This window comes from Trachurus japonicus, chromosome 22 (genome assembly GCF_045865225.1).
Source record: "Trachurus japonicus isolate A0001 chromosome 22, Traja_1.0".
Classification (NCBI taxonomy): Eukaryota; Metazoa; Chordata; class Actinopteri; order Carangiformes; family Carangidae; genus Trachurus; species Trachurus japonicus.
This window is the reverse complement of record NC_140928.1, coordinates 1,190,340-1,207,480: the sequence shown is the minus strand read 5'-3', so window position 1 is coordinate 1,207,480 and position 17,141 is coordinate 1,190,340. Positions and strand designations below refer to the sequence as shown.

General features: G+C 46.4%; 1 protein-coding gene across 1 annotated transcript; it reads left to right on the top strand.

Moving 5' to 3' along the window:
* Positions 1–1,847: 1,847 nt before the first annotated feature.
* cfl2 (cofilin 2 (muscle)) lies at positions 1,848–15,575 on the top strand. Its single transcript, XM_085768149.1, has 4 exons — positions 1,848–1,925; positions 6,412–6,719; positions 11,724–11,800; positions 14,433–15,575. The coding sequence occupies exons 1-4, from the start codon at positions 1,923–1,925 to the stop codon at positions 14,543–14,545; spliced, it is 501 nt and encodes a 166-aa protein (XP_085624275.1). The 5' UTR covers positions 1,848–1,922; the 3' UTR covers positions 14,546–15,575.
* Positions 15,576–17,141: the final 1,566 nt, after the last annotated feature.

Sequence of the window (17,141 nt, the reverse complement as noted above, 5' to 3'; positions counted from 1 at the left end):
TTTATACACTGAATTTCAGTTCATCAACTGGTTGGAAAGAAGCCGTTTATCAGAGGAGTTGGTTAGTTCCAGATAAACAGGAGGTTATGGTTAGGGGAGACAAGTCCAAGTAATTTGACATATTTAAAGGGATACGCCAACATTTTTTTTTTCCGTGTCTTGCCTCACTCCCAAGTCCATGACCAGCAGATAGACACCATCCTTTCGACTGTGCGTGCAGTAACAAGGGAGATAGAGCCGTAGCGCCGTAATTAGCTTAGCTCAAACACTGGAAGTGTATGGGTAGTGTTAGCCTGCCTCCCACCCGAGCTCTAAACTCTGTAAATATTTCACTTTATCCACATTTCAAAACTTGTTTAGGTGAGAAAGTAGCCGTTTAGATCAGCAGTGTGTCGTTAATTTGTCTAAATACCAGCTGTTTACTATTTTGTTGGGACAAATTCGGCGCTACTCAAGCTAACCGCTGTGACCAACGCACTTCTGGTTACTTTCACAAAATAAAACCCCCGTTGCCCTTTACATACAGAAAACCATGACGATAGAATTTGTGCTTTTACTTTGAAATAGGAAGCTAAGCTACCCTCGATGTAGCTAGCTTGAACCAAAATACCTACCACCTAAAGTTGCTAATTAGCTTAGCTCAAACACTGGAAGTGTATGGGTAGTGTTAGCCTGCCTCCACCTAAAGTCGTCAGAGAAACTCTTCAGCAACTCTAAAGGGAAACCGGCGGCCGATCTTCGTCTCAGAGCTGACAAAACTCTCCGGTAAGGCATCTTGAGCGGTCAAATGCCGCTAACGGGACCAGATCGGTCAAAACGGAGGGTTCAAGCAAAGACGCTTTACTTTGGTTCAAGCTAGCTACATCGAGGGTAGGTTAGCTTCCTGTTTCAAAGTAAAAGCACAAATTCTATCGTCATGGTTTTCTGTATGTAAAGGGCAACGGGTGTTTTATTTTGTGAAAGTAACCAGAAGTGCGTTGGTCACAACGGCTAGCTTGAGTAGTGCCGAATTCGTCCCAACAAAATTGTAAACAGCTGGTATTTAGACAAATTAACGACACACTGCTGATCTAAACGGCTACTTTCTCACCTAAACATGTTTGAAATGTGGATAAAGTGATATATTTACAGAGTTTAGAGCTCGGGTAGGAGGCAGGCTAACACTACCTATACACTTCCAGTGTTTGAGCTAAGCTAATTACGGCGATACGGCTCTATCTCCCTTGTTACTGCACGCACAGTGGAAAGGATGGTGTCTATCTGCTGGTCATGGACTCGGGAGTGAGGCAAGACATGAAAAAAAAAATGTTGGTGTATCCCTTTAATCATTTTATAAAAAGTAACGCAATAGTTAGGCTACTTTTCCTGGTAATTAGTTACTTAGGTAATTAGGTATACTGAATCACAGACTACTACACCACTGCTCCTCCTCTCTCCTCTCACCTCCTCCTCTTCCTCCTCCTCTTCTTTCTCTCGTCTCCTCCTCCTCTCCTTTTTCTCTCATCTCCTCCTCCTCCTCTCCTTCCTCTTTCTTTCATCTCCTCCTCCCCTCCTCCCTCTTCCCTACCTCCTCCTCCTCGTTCTCTCATCTCCTCCTCCTCTCCTTCCTTTTTCTCTCATCTCCTCCTCTTTCTCTCGTCTCCTCCCTCCTCCTCCTCCTCCTCCTCCTCTCTCCTTCCCCCTCCCTCCTCCTCCTCCTCCTTCCCCCTCCCCCTCTCCCTCTCCCTCCCCCTCCCTCCTCCCCCTCCCTCCTCCCTCCTCCCTCCTCCTCCTCCTCCCTCCCCCTCCTCCTCCTCTCTCCTTCCCCCTCCCTCCTCCCTCCTCCTCCCTCCTCCCCCCTGCCGGCCACATTCCCCGCTACCTTTCACCCCTGACAAACTCAGATCTGACGGCGACGCAGCGCGATCGAACCTCGGAACATCATGGTAAGAACCGGCCGCTGCCGCCTCGGACCCGGTTCGACCCCCGTGGGACCGGACGGACCGGAGGGACCGGGTCCTGGTCCTGGCGGGTCCAGGTCCAGCTCCAGCCGGACTGTGGTGGCCCCTCTGCGGTAGCCTCGGTAGTAGCCTCGGTAGTAGCGGTAGCCTCGGTAGCCTGAGCTCCGCGGCAGCAGCGTGATGTTAGCAGCATGGCGGCCGCTCCAGAGGCTCCGCTGCTCGGCCTCAGTCTCACGGAGCCTCGGTGTCTGGTCCGGAGCTCAGACCCGGACCCAGACCCTCTCCCGGTTTTGGGTCTGGTCCTGGTTCTGGGTCTGGTTCTGGGTCTATATGTGGTTCTGGTTGGTGTTCTAGCGGACTAGCTGGGCCTCCAGGCCGTGTGGCCCGAGGCGGCCATCTTATCCCGGCTGGCTAACCCGGGACAGACCGGGACAGACCGGGGAGCGGAGCCGGGATAGACCGGACTAAACCCGGACTAGAACCGGACTAGACCCGGACCCAGCGGAACCACCGGGACCTGGACCTGGTCCTGGACCGGCTCGGTTCGGTTCGGCTGCTGGACTGAGCCGGGTCAGTTCAGTCAGACTGCAGAGTCACTGCTGCTGCTGCTGCTGCTGCATGGGGGGAGAGAAGGCCCAGAACCAGGACCAGGACCAGGACCAGAACCAGGACCAGTCCGGTACTGGTACTGGTCTGACTGGGACTGGTCTGACTGGGGCTAGTTGACTGGTTTATGGGACTAGTTAACTGGTCAATGTGGCTGTTAACTCAGTAGTGGGACTGTTACCTTGTTAATGGGACTAGTGACAATATGACTGTTAACTTGTTAGTGGGATTGGTTACTGATTTTATAGGAGTGTTAACTAGTTTATTGTGACTGGTTACTGGTAAATGGGACTGTTAGCTGGTTAATGTGACTGCTAACTCAGTAGTGGGACTGTCAACTGGTTTATGGGACTTTTAACTGGTAAATGGGACTAGTTAACTGTTTAATGGGACTGGTTACTAGTTAATGTGACTGTTAACTGGTCAATGTGACTGTTAACTCAATAGTGTGACCTTTAACTGGTTAATGGGACTAGTTAGTGTAACTATTAACTTGTTAGTGTGACTGTCAACTGGTTTTGGGACTGTTGACTGGTTAATGGGACTAGTTACTGGTTAATGGGAGTGTTAACTGGATAATGGGAGTGTTAACTGGATAATGGGAGTGTTAACTGGATAATGGGGCCGGTTACTGGTTAGTGTGACTGTCAGCTGGTTAATGGGACTAGTTAGTGGTGAATCTGGGTGTTTATTGGGTTAGTAAATTAGTAAATCATGTAGAAATATCAATAATATTATTGATCCAAAGAGCCAAAACAACAAATATTCAGTTTATTTTCTCTGGTTTGATGGTCGTTGGTCATTTTTCTGTCAGTGAACTCATCGTTCTAGTTAAAAACTAACCAGTCGTCTTTAAGATTGAATCAATAATCGATCCTGATCAACACCAGTGGATCAGCTGATCGTCACTTCTTTATTTAACTTTATTTAAACAGTCTTATAATGTCCTGTGTCCTCAAACGTCTCATTTAGTCCAGATTCAGTTAATCATCATGTGAGACGAAGACGAAGACGAAGACGAAGACGAGTGGAGACAGACAGCTGCTGATTGGTTGATTGATTGTCTGTTGATCAGTTAATCCATTCATTGACTGGTTGTTGCAGCTGTGGACAGAGGTTCAACTCTGTGGTGGTGCGTTCACTGACTCCAATACATGACGGTGCATTTACTGACTCTATGCGAAGGCGGTGCATTCAGACACCCCTCCTCGTGTCCCTTACAATGGTGGTGCGTTCACTGACTCTTCTTAGTGGCACGTTCAGACTCTTAAGAGGTGGTGCATTCATGAACACTTAATATGGTCCATTGACTTAGTAGCTACTGTCTGTGGCGGTGCGTTCACTGCCTCTCTGTGGTGCGTTCACTGCCTCTCTGTGGTGCGTTCACTGCCTCCCTGTGGTGCGTTCACTGCCTCTCTGTGGTGCGTTCACTGCCTCCCTGTGCAGCAGCAGCAGCAGCGTGTTAGCAGCAGAGGTTGGAGTTCAGCTGTGAGTCATCAGCTATTAAAAACCTGCTGACTCATGCTGCTGTTCCTGTCACACACACGCTGTCGGCCAATCAGGGCGCAGCAGTCTGGAGCTGTCTGGGCCGGTCCGCCGGGGAGGATTTTTTAAATTTTTTTTTATTAACGTTATAAAAAATAAAATAAAAACTTAAAGGGATAGTTCACCCAAAATTGAAATGTCCCTCATGATCTCCTCCACCTCATGTGGACTAAGGGCTGGGAGAAGTTTCAGAGTCCTCCGTGGCTTCTCTGAGTTACAGGGGGTCTCGGCGTAGCAGTGCATGTCCATATGACGGTTGTCAATGGATACCAACTGTCTTCGTAACAAAAAGACACACCAAAAAACATCCAGATACCTCCATGCTGCTCGTATGTAATGTCCGTCTTGTATTGAAGCCCCAAAATGTGAAATTGTTCCGAAAAAAAATTAAATAAGTCTATATTTCAAGCTTGTTTGTAGCAGAAGTAATGTCGGGGGACATTACAGACGAGCACTATGGAGGTATTTGGATGTTTTTTGGTGTGTCTTTTTGGACGAAGAAAAGTGAGCTCCGTTCTCAACCGTCATATGGACATGCAGTGCTGCACGGAGCCCCGCTGTAACTCAGAGAAGCCACGGAGGAGAAGAGTGAAATTTGAATTTTGGGTGAACTATCCCTTTAAGTTGTTGTTTTTTTTCTCAGACTTCGAGAATGAAAAAAGTCATCTTTTTTTTTTTTTTTACGTATATTTTTTGGCTTTTTTTGCCTTTATTTGACAGCACATAGTATAGATAGACAGGAAAGGGGGAGGCAGAGAGAGAGGGGGAACGACATGTAGGAAAGGCCTGCCCGACGCGGGATTTGAACCGGGGACGCCTGCGCTGAGGGCTGTAGCCTCTACATGGGGCGGCCGCCTTAACCACTGCGCCACGACGCACCGCCCCAAAGTCATAATTTTATGAGAAACACACAATTTTCTCGTAATATTATGAGTTCATTCTCGAAGTCTGTGAAAGAAAAAAAATCTCAATGTGGCCCTGATAGTCGGTCGTAGAATAAGAACAGAAAAAGATAGAAATACGTAGAATAAATAAAAGTATAATAATAACAGATCATTAAAGGGATAGTATCATTTTTTTAAAGTGGGGTTGTATGATCTCCAAATAGCCCCTAAGTACTTTAATTGCAGTAGAAGACTCTCTGCACTCCTCCCGTTAGCAACGCCAGCCCATAATAGCCCTGCCCAGAGATTTACAACATACAGTGTTGTGAACGGACCCAAAGAAACGGCCTATTTTCACGGCCTAAAAGAGGTTTTACCTGAAAAAAACAACATACACAGTTCCATTGTTCGCTATAATATATTTTTTTCCAGCCCTTCAAAGTGCAGGAAAAACACAGTTTTTATTTGGACCTAACCAACTCACGTATCCCTCCGCCCAGGGTTAGCGCCGCCGATCAGCAGTTGGTTAGGTCCAAATAAAAACTGCGTTTTTCCTGGAAAAAATTATATTATAGTGAACAATGGAACTGGGTGTTTTTTTCAGGTAAAACCTCTTTTAGGCCGTGAAAATAGGCCGTTTCTTTGGGTCTGTTCACAACACTGTATGTTGTAAATCTCTGGGCAGGGCTATTATGGGCTGGCGTTGCTAACGGGAGGAGTGCAGAGAGTCTTCTACTGCAATTAAAGTACTTAGGGGCTATTTGGAGATCATACAACCACACTTTAACCCCAGAACACTAATGTCGGGTGATTTTCACCCATTAAATTTTAATAATCATAATTTTCATTATGTTGCTGTTGTCTGAGTTTCATGGTCCCTGTAGCTTCATCCTGCTCACTGACGTCATTGAAGGCATGTTTCCCTGCTCCCATCCCTAGTTTTTTCAGCAGGCTCATGTTCGGGTGGATTTCACCCAACCTTAGTGTTTATGTATCTAAATCTGGCGACCGTTTCTGGTGATGCTGAAAATGTTTCTTTTTTCTTTTAACTCCACCAAATAAGTCTCAAATGTCCCACAGATGGGTGGTCTGAAGGACAAAGTTCCAGCTCCATTAGTTTTTTTTTTAAGGAAGTTTTTGTTAAAAAAACGAAAAAAATCACAAATTTTGGACATTTTTTTATAGGGTCACCATGATACCTTTTTTTCATTTTGTGAAACATTGTATAGTGGAAAATTAAGGAAGTGTACTTCAATTTGCCATGTATTGTTGTATTTTAATATACTTTGGTGAGAAATCTTCTTTTATGGGTATATTATATCGGGTAAAAAATACCCGGCGTTAGTGATGATGTTACTTTTTGTAGTGTTCTAGAGTTAAAAACATGCTACTATCCCTTTAACCCCGTGTGTGTGTGTGTGTGTGCGCTCTCTCAGGCGTCCGGCGTGACAGTGAACGATGAGGTGATCCGTGTGTTCAACGACATGAAGGTGAGGAAGTCGTCGGGCCAGGACGAGGTGAGGAAGAGGAAGAAGGCGGTGCTGTTCTGCCTGAGCGAGGACAGGAAGAAGATCGTGGTGGAGGAGGGGAAGCAGATCCTGGTGGGCGACATCGGGGAGACGGTGGACGACCCCTACGCCTGCTTCGTCAAGCTGCTGCCCCTCAACGACTGTCGCTACGGCCTCTACGACGCCACCTACGAGACCAAGGAGTCCAAGAAGGAGGACCTCGTCTTCATCTTCTGGTACGCCGTTTATCCACCCATCCATCCATCCATCCATCCATCAGGGATCAATGAACTCCTCTTTCTCTTCCTTCCTCTTCTTCCTCTCCTCCTCCTCTCCCTCCCTCTTCTCCTCCTCTTCCTCCCTTTTCTCCTCTTTCTCTCCTCCTCATTCCTCCTCTTTCTCCTCCTCTTCCCACTCTGCCTCCCTCCTCCTCTTCTTCCCTTTTCTCCTCTTCCTCTCCTCCTCCTCTTCCTCCCTTTTCTCCTCTTTCTCTCCTCCTCCTCCTCCTCTTCCTCCCTTTTCTCCTCTTCCTCCTCCTCCCCCTCCCTCTTCCTCTTCTCCTCTCCTCCTGTCTCTTCTTCCTCTTCTCCTCTCCTCCTGTCTCTTCTTCCTCTTCTCCTCTCCTCCTGTCTCTTCTTCCTCTTCTCCTCTCCTCCTCCTCTTCCTCCTCCTCCCCCTCCCTCTTCTCCTCTTCTTCCTCTCCTCCTCCTCCTCCTCTTCTTCCTCCCTCGTCTTCCTCCTCTTCCTCCCTTTTCTCCTCTTCCTCCCTTTTCTCCTCCTCCTCCACTTCCTCCTCTTCTTCTTCCCTTTTCTCCTCCTCCACTCCTCCTCTTCCTCTCCCCCCTCTTCTCCTCCCTCCTCATTCTTCCTCTCCTCCTCCTCTTCTTCCTCTCCTCCTCTTCCCACTCCTCCTCATTCCTCCTCTTCTTCCTCCCTCCTCTTCCTTCCTCTTCTCCACTTCCTCCTCTTCTTCCCTCATCCTCCTCTTCTTCCTGTCCCTTCTTCCTCTCCTCCTCTTCCCACTCTTCCTCCCTCCTCTTCCTCCCCTTTTCTCCTCTTTCTCTTCCTTCCTCTTCTCCTCTCCTCCTGTCTCTTCTTCCTCTCCTCCTCTTCCCACTCTTCCTCCCTCCTCTTCTTCCCACTCCTTCTCATTCCTCCTCTTCTTCCCCTTTTCTCCTCCTCCTCTTCTTCCTCTTCTTCCTCACTTTTCTGCTTCTCTTCTTCCTCCTCTTCTCCTCCTCCTCTTCTTCCTCACTTTTCTGCTCCTCTTCTTCCTCTTCTTCCTCACTTTTCTGCTCCTCTTCTTCCTCCTCTTCTCCTCCTCCTCTTCTTCCTCACTTTTCTGCTCCTCTTCTTCCTCCTCTTCTCTTCCTCTTCTTCCTCCTCCCACTCTTCCTCCCTCCTCTTCCTCCCTTTTCTCCTCTTCCTCTCCTCCTCTTCCCACTCCTCCTCATTCCTCCTCTTCCTCCCTTTTCTCCTCTTTCTCTCCTTCTCCTCTTCCTCCCTTTTCTCCTCTTCCTCCTCCTCCCCCTCCCTCTTCTCCTCTTCTTCCTCCTCCGCCTCCTCCTCTTCCTCCCTTTTCTCCTCTTTCTCTGCTCCTCTTCCTCCTCCTCCCCCTCCCTCTTCTCCTCTTCTTCCTCTCCTCCTCCTCCTCTTCTCCCACTCTTCCTCCCTCTTTCTCCCTTTTCTCCTCCTTTTCTTCCTCTTCCTCTCCTCCTCCTCCTCTTCTTCCTCCTCTTTCTCCTCCTCTTCCTCCCTCCTCTCCTCCCCTGTCTCCTCTTCCCACTCCTCCTCATTCCTCCTCTTCTTCCTCCTCTTCTTCCTCCTCTTTCTCTCCTCTTCCCACTCTTCCTCTCTCCTCTTCCTCCCTTTTCTCCTCTTTCTCTTCCTTCCTTTTCTCCTCTTCCTCTCCTCCTCCCTTTTCTCCTCTTTCTCTTCCTTCCTCTTCTCCTCTCCTCCTCTTCCCACTCTTCCTCCCTCCTCTCCTCCTGTCTCTTCTTCCCACTCTTCCTCCCTCCTCTTCCTCCCTTTTCTCCTCTTTCTCTTCCTTCCTCTTCTCCTCTCCTCCTGTCTCTTCTTCCTCCCTCCTCTTCCTCTCCTCCTCCTCTTCTTCCTCTCCTCCTCTTCCTCCCCTTTTCTCCTCTTTCTCTCCTCTTCCCACTCTTCCTCTCCTTCTCTTCCTCCTCTTCTCTTCCTCTTCTTCCTCTCCTTCTCTTCCCACTCCTCCTCCTCTTCTTCCTCTCCTCCTCTTCCCACTCCTCCTCATTCCTCCTCTTCCTCTCCTCCTCCTCCTCTTCTTCCTCTCCTCCTCTTCCTCCCTCTTCTCCTCCTGTCTCTTCTTCCTCTCCTCCTCTTCCTCTCCTCCTCCTCCTCTTCTTCCTCCTCCTCTTCCTCCCTTTTCTCCTCTTTCTCTTCCTCCCTCCTCTCCTCCTCCTCCTCTTCTTCCTCTTCTTCCTCTCCTCCTCTTCCCACTCTTCCTCTCTCGCCTTCCTCCCTCTTCTCCTCTTTCTCTTCCTCTTCCTCCTCTTCCTCCCTTTTCTCCTCTTTCTCTCCTCCTCCTCTTCTTCTTCCTCTCCTCCTCTTTCCACTCCTCCTCATTCCTCCTCTTCCTCCCCTTTTCTCCTCTTCCTCTCCTCTTCCCACTCTTCCTCCCTCCTTTTCCTCTCCTCCTCTTCCCAATCCTCCTCATTCCTCCTTTCTCCTCCTCTTCTTCCTCCCTCTTCTCCTCTTCTTCCTCTTCCTCCTCCACTTCCTCCTCTTCCTCCCCTTTTCTCCTCCCTCTCTCCTCCTCTTCCCACTCTTCCTCCCTCCTCTCCTCCTGTCTCCTCTTCCTCCCTTTTCTCCTCCTCTTCCTCCTCTTCTTCTCCCCCCTTCTTCTCCTCCTCCTTCACTTTCTCTTCCTCCTCATTTCTCCTCTTCCCACTCTTCCTCCCTCTTCTCCTCCTCCTCTTCCTCCCCTTTTCTTCTCCTCCTCCTTCTCCTCTTCTTCCTCCTCTTCCTCCCTCTTCTCCTCTCCTCCTGTCTCTTCTTCCCACTCTTCCTCCCTCCTCTTCCTCCCTTTTTTCCTCTTTCTCTTCCTTCCTCTTCTCCTCTCCTCTTCTTCCTCCTCTCCCTCCCTCTTCTCTTCTTCCTCCCTCTTCTCCTCCTCCTCTTCCTCCTCTTCCTCCTCTTCCTCCTCCTCATCCTCCTCCTCCTCCTGAAGCTCAGGGAGCCAGTGAACCAGTCTCCTCAATTCAATTCAGTTCAATTCAAAACAACTTTATTAACCCCACAGGGGGCAGGTCATTTAGAGCAGCAGGTGTTGTGACTCAGTGTGTTTCCATGGACTTGAGTATCCTGGTAATGATCAGTATCCGGGTTCTGGTCATGTCCTGTGTGCTGTGTTTGTTGTAGAACAGGGTTGAAAACGTTTTAATTTGATATCCATAAATTCAGGCCTTGAAAAGGTCTTAAATTTAGTTTACAAGTCTTAAATTTCGTTCTCAAAGGTCTTATTTTTTAAATCTTATCTGCATGATACATCGCAACAACATAACTGTATACTAAGTAAACTAACAAAAGAATCACGGAACGCTGCGTTGTAAACTGATTTTTTAAATGTTTTTACTTTATCGATCTCCGACATGAGATGGCGTTCCAAAGCACTGTTTCAACTAGGAGGTTGAAAAATCAGAGTTTTCTAGAATGCAGCATTACTTTGGAGTGTGTGCAGTGACAGTCCGCCACTGACCCACTGAAGCGCCCAACATGACTGGGTTCAGTCATTTGAACTAGGGATGGGCATTTCGAATAATTTCCTAACCGAGTATCCTAACCTGGTGTTACCCGGGTAACCGAATACTGTAATAAAAAATAAAATGAGGTCATGTCTGACTGACAGAGCGCAGCCGGGGCATAAATGCCTCTGTCCGTCAGACAGTCGCATTAATGACACACTGTTGTCAGCTGGATAATAAGAGTAGAGATGGAGGTGAAGATGCTCATACGGGGCAGATGAGCATCTTTATGCCGCGGCCTCGGAGGAGAAAACTGTTTTTTATTTTTTTTAAATCATTAGCGGTGCTTATTTATTAGTTCACACTACATGTTGGTGCCTTCGGTCCTCTCTGCCTCGCATCGTCTCAGGAAATAACTGGGAAGGTTTCAGAGTGTTTGTAAACTGAAAGCAGCAGATTTTCTACCAGACTTGATGACACCTGTCGTCGCCGAGGGAACCACCACAGATTATTGTAAAAGGTTTGAAAGTCCGAGGCTCGATCCAAAAACGCTTTTACACAGCAGAAAATCACGTTGCTGCTTGATCTGAAACTGTTTAACACGACAAAAAGCTGAACCACGGCCTGATGATGTAGTTTGATCCGACACTAGACTGTTGCTCTAACGTGCCGGTTTTTTAATCCGAGGTTAACCGGGTAATAAATTCATAACCGAGTAGCAGATTACCTACTCGGGTACTCGGGTAACCGTGGTAACCGTGCACATCCCTAATTTGAACATATTAGCGCAATTTAGCGCATCACCGTTTATCACCTTTACAACACGACCCGTCCATGTGCCCTGTTTGTGTGTGTAAGTGCATACACACGCACACACTGTGTTGTCCCCGTGTTATCCTGTCATGTTATTCTGACAGATTTTTTTTTTTTTGCATTATTTCATTTAAGCAATATATCACGACAGGCACACCCCCTTAGAGTGGTAGAATGAGCATAGACCACGGCCTGGAGTGATATATTGCTTTTATAAAACGGTTACCAATAATGACAATATGAAAGAGGGATACGCATCAATTTCATGTAGTTTTATTTAACCAGAAATACATATTATCCAATAAAAATCTGTTCCCAGCTGTCCAGACGTTAGCTCCAAGTAGCTCTGTCACTGCTCAGTCCCCTCTACCATTGTTAACCCTCTGGAGGTCAAAGTTCACCTTCAACATGTCAATTACACTACTTTACTCCAGTTTTTAACATCGTAAAAACATCAACTGTCTGTTGCTACGGACTGCAACAGTCCGTTGTCATGGATACATGACAACAACTTCCATTCATACCAGTCATACGTGCCTGAGGCGGAGTGATAGCCTACGCTGTGATAAGGCTTTAGAATAGTAGCCGTGGTAACTGCTCATTATACCACGGTTAACAACCAATCAGATCGCAGGATTTCACCTTTACCTTTTATAAACATGCATACACACGTGTGTGTTGTCACCGTTGCCCTGTGTTGTCTGTCCTCAGGGCTCCAGAGGGCGCTCCACTGAAGAGTAAGATGATCTACGCCAGTTCTAAAGACGCCATCAAAAAGAAGTTTACAGGTGAGTCCTGTGATGTCGTCTCATTGGTTATAGATTATTGATCGTAAATGAAGACGGTTCGAGACGATCCTCCACATGCACCAACGTTTTCCCCTTTTTTTTCGGCCACACTGGCGTTAACAGAAATCAGAAACAGCAGACGGAGCACAAACAAACCAACACGTCGCGACACATTTCTCTCTGTTGTTTTTAGATTTAAAGGCCCATGCTGTGCACTTTTCTCTGGGTTTATTTCCCTAACAAGATGTATCATTGGTTCTGAGTACCTGTGATCTGCTTCATATGGTTTCTACTGCCCCTTTCTGTTGCCTCTTTCTGGAGCTCTAGCAGCCACAGGTCATTTGGCCAATCAGAAGAGAGAATGAGAAGAACCTCTCCTCTGATTGGCTCACTGTTTTTGAGTGGCATGTGGTCGGGCCAATCACAGGCAAGTAACTGAAACCTAAGCTGCATTCATACAAATTGAAAGAAAACAACTGGTCACGGTGGGCGGAGTTACCTTGTGTGTGACATCACAGAAAGGAGGAAGTGCTATCTGCTCGTCTTAAAGAGACAGTTCCTACAAATGGGCGGTGTGTGTTTCTCCGTTTATGACCAGTTTGATGCACGGGGCAGTTTATACGTCTATCTATATACATCTATATCATCTATATACGTCTATCTATATACATCTATATCATCTATATACGTCTATCTATATACATCTATATCATCTATATACGTCTATCTATATACATCTATATCATCTATATACATCTATATCATCTATATACGTGGCCCAGAGACCTCCCCAAGCACGAAAAAATAACAAAAATCACATTTTTCATGCCATGGGGCCTTTAAATTAAATGTAACGTAGACGGTTCAGTTCATTCTATAAAACATGAACTCATTGATGTTAAACGTGGAGGTTTGTGTCCAGAGCCCCGAGGCAGCGCTGCTCTTCTGTCCAGTTCACAGCTGAAGCTTCACTTCTCATTCAGACTAACTAATCAATGAGATCATAAGTTACTGGGCTCGTTTTCTCCCCCGGGACGAGGACGCAGGTTCGATCCCCTCAGGAGAACGCTGCTGCCTCTGAGACGACACACTGCTCCCACCGCTGGAGCTTCACTGCTCCCAAAACGGGCCTCATGTGGATACACTGAGCACATGTTGGGATGTAAACAGTTACTGTTTCCATGGAAACATATTAAAACGTAATAAAGTGACATATTAACAGAATTAAAACTGATTTTACCGCCGTCGTTAGAGCCAGTCACAGTCAGGACAGAACCGACCGGTACAGAAGCGTCTGGAACCAGCGTGTCATTCCCCCTCACTCTGCCTCCCCATTTCCTGTTCTACCTAATAAAGGCACAAAAAGCCAAAAAATATACTTTAAAGGGATAGTTTAACTTTTTTTTTCCGTGTCTTGTCTCACTCCTGAGGCCGCATCGTCTCACACACATACACACCACAGAGAAGCACGCACGCATAACAGCAGCGCGTGTTGAAAGCGAAACTTTAATACGGCACGGCGCGGTGCGTCCCCCCCGTCGATCGATCCGCCCCCCCCCCCCCGTCAACAGATCTCCGCGCTACCCCCCCGTCGACAGGTCAGACACCACCTTAACTAACAAATTTTCTGGGGGAAACACTGGTTAGCCTGCCTCCTACCCAAGCTGAAATCAGCAGTCAGAAGCTGATTTCATTTTAGCTCTAAACTCTGTAAATATTTCACTTTATCCACATTTCAAACATGTTTAGGTGAGAAAGTAGCCGTTTAGATCAGCAGTGTGTCGTTAATTTGTCTAAATACCAGCTGTTTACTATTTTGTTGGGACGAATTCGGCGCTACTCAAGCTAGCCGTTGTGACCAACACACTTCCGGTTACTTTCACAAAATAAAACACCCGTTGCCCTTTACATACAGAAAACCATGACGATAGAATTTGTGCTTTTGCTTTGAAACAGGAAGCTAACCTACCCTCGATGTAGCTAGCTTGAACCAAAATAAAGCGTCTTTGCTTGAACCCTCCGTTTTGACCGATCTGGTCCCGTTAGCGGCATTTGACCGCTCAAGATGCCTTACCGGAGAGTTTTGTCAGCTCTGAGACCAAGATCGGCCGCCGGTTTCCGTTTAGAGTTGCTGAAGAGTTTCTCTGATGACTTTAGGTGGAGGCAGGCTAACACTACCCATACACTTCCAGTGTTTGAGCTAAGCTAATTAGCGACTTTAGGTGGAGGAAGGCTAACACTACCCATACACTTCCAGTGTTTGAGCTAAGCTAATTAGTGACTTTAGGTGGAGGCAGGCTAACACTACCCATACACTTCCAGTGTTTGAGCTAAGCTAATTACGGTGATACGGCTCTATCTCCCTTGTTACTGCACGCACAGTTGAAAGGATGGTGTCTATCTGCTGGTCATGGACTCGGGAGTGAGGCAAGACACGAACATTTTTTTAGATTTTACATTTTTTTTACATTTTAATCATGTTTTGAAGTTAAAGTTGAGCATATTAATTACATTTGTGCTAACCTTGGATGGGGCAACTGAACCCACAGTACAAATGGATTAACATTATGGATTAACATTGTTTAACATTGTTTAACATTCTTTAACATTGTTTAACGTTGTGTCTCGTCAGGTATCAAACACGAGTGGCAGGTGAACGGGCTGGACGACATCCAGGACCGCACCACGCTGGCCGAGAAGCTGGGCGGCAACGTGGTGGTTTCCCTGGAGGGCAAACCGCTGTGATGTCGCCACGGCGCCGAGCCGAGCCGAGCGGAGCCAAGCCAACCGCCGTGCCATCCGGACCGAAGCCCCCCCCGCCCCCCCTGCCCCACCCCCCCGTCACCCCAACACGCCACCGCTTCACCCCGCAGCTCGCTCTGTCTGTCCCACGTCCTGAAGGAGTTAGCGTCTTTAGGCCTCGTTGTCTTTTTATTCTTTTTTTGCTTTTTTTTTTTGTTTCTTTACCCCCCAACACGAAGGAGATCTCATTAACATAACGATATGCAAAACCCCGCCCAGTCTGTTGCCACATGACTTCTGTTCAGCTGGCAGAAAACAAACGAACCGACTCACCAACCGACCGACCGACCGACCGACCGACCGACCGAGCCCACAGGACGGTTGTTTCTCTCACCAGAGTTTTGCCAAAAAAGTCGATGTGAAGGAAGCAGCCGCGTGTCGCCGCGAAGCTCCGCCCCCCACAGCGAAGCTCCGCCTCCCGCAGCACACGGGTTTTTTTTTACATATGACTTTATTTATTATTGTAAAAAAAGTGTTGTTTCTTCTCCGGTATGTTCAACCCACCCAGGCAGACTCATTGTTCGACTATGCATTGAGAAGAGAAGAGAAGAGAAGACGTTTATTTAGCCAGCAGCACTTTGTGTTGAAACACTACAGGTTCGAGTCCCTCCCTGCGTTCCGTTCCCGTCACGTCACGTCACGCGCGCTAACGTTCGTTTACCTCAGTTTCATTCCTGTCGGACTCACCGTCATTCTGTTTGGTCGTCGCCTTACTTTCAGTCTGAATGTAACCGTCACACCAGAGTTAGTTAGACTGCACTTTTATTTTGTAAAGAAACAGAAACACTACAGGAAGCAGATCTGAACCCAGCAGTGAGAGACGACCGCACCACAACAACAACAACAACAACTACAACAACAAAACAAAACAACGACGACAACAACGACAACACGACATCTGGAGCCTTAAAGTGGAACGTTGTTTCTGAGATCACAGGAAGCCACTTTGCAATAAAAGCCTGTGGCAGATCAACGCCTCCCGCCTCGTCTCTGCTTCACCCAATCACAGAGCTCGGTTCAACCAACCAATCACAGAGCAGCTCCTGTTCTGCTTCCTGTCTGGACGGCTCCTCTGGTCTTACATGGGTTTTATGCTGTAACCGTTACAACCAGGGGCCTCATTTATTTATCAAAGTATGGAATTTATCAACTTGTACTTGTGCTTAGGAATGTGCGTAAATTGAAGCACAACTCTGACCATGTTTAGCGTACACACAAAATCTAGTGGTGGAACAGTGAAACTACAAATAGAACCCAGTGGAGGAGTCACAGTGTTCAGCGAACTCAAACTTCACACTAGGGATGTCACAATTACTTGTTTTCACAATTAATCGTGGTATTAAACACCACAATTAATTGATCGTAAAGATTCCTAAATAGCGCCACTTTCTGAAAAAGATGATGTTGGAGCCATATCGGCAGATGTGGCGCCAAAGTAAAGGTAAATGCACAGATACTGGTCCATTTAACTAACTTAACGCTGAATTGGTTAAATGTTAGTGTGTCATTTGTATTGTAAACATTTTTTTAAATAAACTTAAACATTTGGTATAGCTGACAATTAAAGACTTCGATATTTCAAACACTCCCCCAATGGATTAATAACTGGTCCTTTATATTATTAAGAGATCAGTAATGTATTTAGACTATATTTGATTTTACACGTTCATAGTGTTGTGAAATTAATTGATGCATAATAACCGTGATAATCGTAATACCATGATTATTTCTCTGACAGTAATCGTACCAAGAAAATCTATAATCGTGACATCCCTACTTCACACATGTTCCCTGTTTCCTAATTTAAAAAAATTCTCAATTAGTAATTTAGCGGACATTTTGAATGATTGGTGTGACAAGCTATACAAGTATACAGGTAGATTTGTGTCGTTATTTTTAAATCAAAAAAAGGTTGCTTCAATCAAAAAAATATATTTTCAATTTAAAAAAAAATTTTTTCTTTGAAGAGGGTTTTTTTGATTGAAGTGAATGTTTTTTTTATTGAAAATATATTTTTTTATTGAATAATAAAGACACAAATCTACCTTCATATAAAAGACAGCTTTTTTTATTTTATTTCTCAGTGATCTTCCCTCTGACCCAACAGCATTAACAGCAGTTGTTACTTTCTCCTACGCAGCATTTTATCTTTTGTTGGTCACACCTGCAGCATTTAGTGTCCAAACTGTATTTTTTGGTTTGATTCAACTTCTCCTACAAATATCTCAATCTCGGTATCACAGAAATTCCTCTTCTGTACCCTCTTGGCCATGATTTTTGTGTGGGGGGGAAAAAATCCATTCACGCATTATTAAAGGGATTGTTGCTACCATATATGGTCAATTGGAGGCGTTTCTGAATGCAAACGACCCCTAACCATGGTAGTTAGGAACAGGTGGAGGATTTAGGTCTAACAGAAGGAATCTGAAGATTTTCAGTTTAATGTCTCCTGTTTTGAGGTAGTTATGGTCTGTCCCCGCGTCGCCACGGCAACGATGAATGGGAGCGGATTGAAGTTCTGCTGCTTAGGCTGTTTCCA

What these genes read in the sequence shown, in the direction of transcription:
- cfl2 (XM_085768149.1), top strand. An exon ending in GACCTCGTCTTCATCTTCTG is followed by an intron (nt 6,720 to 11,723) that starts GTACGCCGTTTA and finishes GTCTGTCCTCAG; the next exon opens with GGCTCCAGAGGGCGCTCCAC. An exon ending in CATCAAAAAGAAGTTTACAG is followed by an intron (nt 11,801 to 14,432) that starts GTGAGTCCTGTG and finishes GTGTCTCGTCAG; the next exon opens with GTATCAAACACGAGTGGCAG.